The sequence below is a fragment of the Apaloderma vittatum genome, unplaced genomic scaffold (assembly GCF_000703405.1).
Source record: "Apaloderma vittatum isolate BGI_N311 unplaced genomic scaffold, ASM70340v1 scaffold444, whole genome shotgun sequence".
NCBI classification, from domain to species: Eukaryota; Metazoa; Chordata; class Aves; order Trogoniformes; family Trogonidae; genus Apaloderma; species Apaloderma vittatum.
Genome location: NW_009712997.1, coordinates 1 through 5,717, shown reverse-complemented (window position 1 = coordinate 5,717; position 5,717 = coordinate 1). Strand labels below are relative to the sequence as shown.

The window sequence follows — 5,717 nt, the reverse complement described above, 5'->3', positions numbered from 1 at the left end:
GAGGCTTTTAATATTTCCCTAAAATTTTCTTACAAGTCTATCTGATTTCCTTCTCCAATTGAAGCTAAATATCTACTAAAAAAGCAGTAATTTCTTATTTAGTTCTGTGAGTCTTCTAATTTCAGACTCGAGCAATGTATGAGAAGTGGTCTGGGAGGCTTTGGGTTATTGTAAGTTTCAGCCTTGTTAAAGGTTTAACTAAATATGAATTTTTAGCACTACCAGCAAGATGGCTTTCCGGAGACAGAACTTCAGACATTTATGTCACAGTGCAAAGACTTACCAAACTCTGGCAGGTACAGGTTAGAGGAGGAGAGTTCTGCATCCCTCTTCTGTTGTTGTAATGGTATGTACCTATATTAAAATCATACATTAAATTAGATGCAAAAGGAACCACCACAAAATGTGCCCGGTATCATGGTTATGAAGAGTACTTGTATTTTTTGGGGTGGAGGGGAAAATAACACCACAGAAGTCCCGAACTATTTCAGATGCTCTACAATGAACCAGTTTAGCAAAATGTCTGCAGCCAACAAACTCCTTAGGAGAAGTGAGGGAACTTTTTAAAATTAAGAATCACTGAACATGTGAAAAATAGTAAAATTAGATAATATATACCGTAATGTGGGAACCCTGTATATACAATGTGCAAGCATTAACATTTCCTGTAGTGAGTGCAATAGGCAGGATGTACAGAAGTCATTCAGCATTTTCTTTTCCACCTTTTAACGACACTTTGTGCAGTAAGGTGTCCTGACTTACATGGTATTAGGTCTGAAACTGAGGGAGAGAATCAGCTTGCCGAGGTTTTAAGACAGCATGCAGTCTAAGATACTACGGCAGCACTTGTAAAAGCGTTGCCTAACTATGGAGAGCTTAATGCTTCAGTTGTTTGAAGCTTTTTTCCTCAGGAATACTGACCGCAGGATACATGGTTTATATTTAACCTGGCTGGCAGCAGGTCTGAGTTGCTTGCTGAACCCTTGCTTGCTGAATGGTCCTTTGGTGGGGGAGCCTTAAAGTATTTGCAACTTGATTAAAAACATCAAAGGCATTCACTGCTCGTTGGTATCGGGCTTTTCTAGTGTGCTGTATTGCTGTACGTTGGATATAATACATTTATGAGGGGGACGTGGTGGACATATTTCAAAGCAGGGAGAGAACAGAGCCTGCAGGGAGCCAGCCCGGCGCAGAGAGCTGCTGTTCTGACCCAGCAACTTACTGGAGATGGAAGTGTGGGATGAAGCAGAGCAGGGCATCGTGCTTCTGGGTAAAGGGCATCAACATGTTAATATTTCCTTTTTTTGCACACACCTCTCGGTTTAGCCAGGCCAGAAACCCAACATGAGGCGGGACAGGGTGGGGATGTAATATTTCACCCACGGACTGTGAGGCGGGGATAAGGACTCTTGGAGAGCCTTTGAAACAGAAAATTTGGTCACTCTCAAGCAGCCTGTTCTTCAGGAGTGCTGGGCGGCCAGCAGCACCCTGGACTTGAATGGAGCTGTAGCCATTTCAGTGCCTCATTTCAGAGCCTTGTTTCCTAAACAGATTACCCACTTCTTAATGATTGTATCCTGGTGCCAAATGTCTTGACTCAGACACATGCCTCATACCATGCACACTACTGTTACAAACTGGTTTTTTTTAACTGGAAATAGTGTGTTTTCTTCTCTAGAAGCTAAACCTGGGCTGACTTTGCAGTTGCCTGCAAATACTGGACATTGCTCCATTGGGTCTGTACTGTGGCCTTCTGGTTTTACTTTGTAGCTGTAGGAAAAAAGTAGGTATCTCAAGTGGAATGCTGCATTATTAGTTATATGGCTTCCCTTCCTCAAATAATCCTATAGTGCTATGGGGCACACAAGGCTTCTCTTGATTCTTTCATATGTTCAAAATGTTTTATGGAGGTTCATAGCCGTTTCTTATCAGTGTATGTCGCATTAGTAACTAAAAAGTTCAGATGCATTTTTAAGTCTCCTTGTACATCATTGTGTACATCTCCTTGTGTATGATTTTGATGCATGCACCTGACAACTTTTCCCCCTTCTCCTGTGCAGGTTGTAGTGAACATAATTAATGGACTGTGGGAGTGTATCATGGAGGCTTTAAATCAGCACACACTGGAAGAATTGGACAGTGGAGCTGGTGGAAAACCTTATACCTAAAGCCTGAAGTTGCTTTCCTTGAAAAACCTGTAAGCCTGTGGCAGAAGCTTATGATAAACTTACAGTCTTTCTGATTAGGCACTCTCACTGCTGGTTCAGGGGGTTTAGGGTGTTGATTTTTTTATTAGTTTTGTTCTGTTTGTTTCCTCATTTAAGTAGTTCTACAATGCAAAGGGCATTATAAAGCTGTCTGTGTTCAGAGATCTGGCTAGATTAGGCAAGTAGACTAGAAATGCAGTAGCTTTCAACTATAATTGGAAACAGTGCTGGTCAGATGTAACTTGGATCACCAACCTAGCCCTCTGTACTGCAGGCATTATCTAGCTGTGGCTGACTGTCACTGAATGAACGAAAGCTCACTCGAAAGCCTTCAGCACTCATAGTAAAAATAAACCAAAACTATGAAAATTGGTGTAATATGGTTTTGGAGACGTTACAGTGAATTGATGCTCAAGCCATTCAGATAGGGCTGAGAGCATAAACTAAATATTTCTATAAACATAAGTACCACTTGATCTAAGTGGCAGTCTCTTTTTCAGAAATGCCAGGGATATGCCAGGCCAGAACTGAAGTTTGAGGGGTGAGTTGAGTGGAGAACTGTAGATGTTCTCCTATCTCCAGTGCTAGGTAGGATCAGTCACTGTCTTCAGCTTTGCAGTGTGCTGACCTTACATTTTTAAAGGAGAAATCAGACAAAAGCACTTTGAAAATACATATTTTCATTTTTAATTTGAAATCTTCTTCTGGTACGTAAGTCTGTAAACCCGAAGTCTAAACTAAGTTAAATACACAGAAGATGTATCTCTGAGAGTCATATCTCTCCACGCTTTAGAAACTGGATGTTTCCTACCAACCTAATAAGCTGGTACTGTCAGTGGATATCTGAAACATTAGATCTTATGAAAGTTCAGTTTTGACAACTTAGTTTATAAACTTTGTTGATTGCGATACCATTTAATGGGTGCCTTATTTTCTATAGTCTATTCACTCTGGCAGCAGAATAGAAAACCAAAGGGAAGCATATTCTAGTTAACTAGCATTTGTGAGCAAGATTCCCGTAGCTGTGTGTGACTATGTATAATGCTGTGCACAAAGATGGAGGACGCTAAACATGTTCTGTCTGAATGTTTACACATTGTAAATGTGCTACAATAAACACTTCCAGCTGCAGTAAGTATTGGGTGTGTCGATATTCATCTCAAGAGTAAATATATTGCCAGGTTAATATAGGAGCTTTTATTTTTTACTAGCAGCATGCAATTTCTGGCATGAAACTGTGTGAAGTGTGTGAACTTGCAGGTCCTGTCATCAGGATAGTACCTGTGGACCCTGGTGAGGACTTGTTTCCAGTTGATCCTGTTTAACAGCATTTCAGAGTTTGCCATAGAAACAAATAAGCAAGTGTTAAACCTTACACTATATTGAAGTTCAAATTCAGCAAAGGCGAATCAAATGCAAGCTGTAGGCAGAACAGACTATTCACAGTACCCACTAGTTTCCTGTATTGAGGTCTCTCAAAAAGCAAATATTAAGTGACTGTGTTCCCTGCTGACACATGAAATTTCATGGATCTTTAACAACACACAACACTACTGTATAAAATAGTTTGTCCAAGAAATTCTGATGAGGATAGCAAGCACTTTTAAGATCACTGAAATGCCAAAGGCTGACTTCTTAGCAAGGTTTTTTTAATACACAGTTAAGGGAAAGCTAAGATTAATAATTTGCTCAAAATGCAAGTGCATTTTGTAAACAGCTATGGAATAATTTGCCAATATGTTATGAGGCAAGTAGTACTCTGATTTAATTTAGAAACAGGACAGAGCACTGCTGACTTTTGAAATTGGCAGATAGTTTCAACAAAGTTTGACAGAGCTCTAAAATATCAAATTCTTCCGGACTTTTATAGAAGCAGGGAGAAATCGTGTTAATAGAAGCCAGCAGTATGAGCACAAGGCGTGGAGCGCTACACCAGGTGGCCCCAAAGCAGTAAAAGATAGCCTGTATAAGTTCTTCCTAAAAGGAAAGATCTTCCACTGAAGACTTGGTTTCTATTGCCTGAAGGGCAAACCTCTCTGTGAAGCTTTTTTTTGCAGTGAAATCCCTGTGTTTGTGCTACAGCTAAAAAGTCAATCAACCGAGATGCAGAAATTCAGTGGAAAACCATGCTCTGTTACTTCTGTTGAGCTACACAGCTTTTAATTTAGCATTTCTGGCAGTTTTGTAGGGGGGAATGGATGAAAGGCAACTTGCCTTCAAACAGGACTGGGCAGGGTCACAGTGTGAAGCTGGAGGGGAGAGCTGTCAGAAAGTAGGAGAAGGATGTGTAAAGCAAAGGATAGGGTGGGAGGAAAAGAAGGGACAGCTACTTATAAAGTTAGCAAAGCATCAATTGCATTTTTCTGCCCATGGATGCAGGCTGTTACGTAGGAGAAAGCAGAAGAGTACCCTGAGAGGTTATTGGCTTCCACCTGCTCAAAATGTCCAGGTCTGACTGGAAGAATAAAAGCTGCTTGTATTACATAGCTACAGCTTGGTTTTTAAGAAAACCAGACGCTCAAACATATGTTGTTCACCTTGGCAGTGCTGCTGGCAATCTAAATGCTTGCTCCCCAGATATCTGACCTCCTTGATCCTTGGTGTTCAGAATCTTCATCCGCCCAAATATTTGCTCACATCAGAAAGAAGCCAGCCAATGCCATGTTTTTTAGACTACTGGCTACTGCTGTTCCATGTGTGTGATCGTGCTTCCTAATCTTAGTTCAAGTTAATACGTGAAGTGTTAGTTATGGCCTTGCAAAGCCAAGGAGCCTGACAATGATCTTATTCTAAAAAAGCTCTTATGACTTCAGTGCTATCACTGATCTCAGCATTAGCAATGCTAGTAACACATATAAAGCTGCATCCTGGAGACATCGCTATCTTTACATTGATGCAATCAAGCAGGCACAGTAAAATGCAGATGGGGTGAGCAAAGAAACAGATAATGCATCAGATAAGCTCGTTACATTTAAAAATGCCATCCTAAGGAAAACAGGGCTTTCGGTGCTGTTCAAGAAGAAGATGTGGAGGAGTAAGGGAGTTCCTTCGTTCAGATTCTCACTGGGCTCTGGGAAGAATGAAGTTACACTGACGGGAAGAGGGAGGTTGGGGCTGTATTTGTTTCTAACTACCAGCTTCCATGTCGAATAGAAGCATATTCTGAAGTAAATAGCATCCATGCAAAAGAGGAAGAAATCAAATGCAGATGTGCTCATAACTTTCTAATAAAAATGTGTAAAGGCAAAATTTATCTCTGGCAGATGCGAGAAAAACCAGATCCTGCTGTAAAACACCCAAGAAGGGGCTGCATTTGCTGGGGCCGCCTTCCCGCCTGAGGCAGCAGCTAATACTCGATGCTTCAGAGGACACCTTAGGGAAACTTTCATGCATGAGCTGACATAACGCTCTTGCAGCTAATTGCGAGTAACTGCACAGAGATGTTTGTTTGGGCTTTTGTTCCTTCTTCCCCCCTAAGCGGTGTGACTGTAACCAAACTGCATCACCTGA

The 5,717-nt window shown here is 41.2% G+C and overlaps 1 protein-coding gene across 1 annotated transcript in view; it reads left to right on the top strand.

Moving 5' to 3' along the window:
• The window catches only part of MCOLN3 (mucolipin 3), an 11,565-nt gene extending 9,472 nt beyond the window's left edge, over positions 1-2,093 (top strand). Inside the window, exons 12-13 of the mRNA XM_009868165.1 lie at positions 217-346; positions 2,061-2,093. Coding sequence (XP_009866467.1) covers positions 217-346; positions 2,061-2,080 — 150 coding nt within the window. The 3' untranslated portion in view covers positions 2,081-2,093. The remainder of the gene's footprint in view (positions 1-216; positions 347-2,060) is intronic.
• Positions 2,094-5,717: the final 3,624 nt, after the last annotated feature.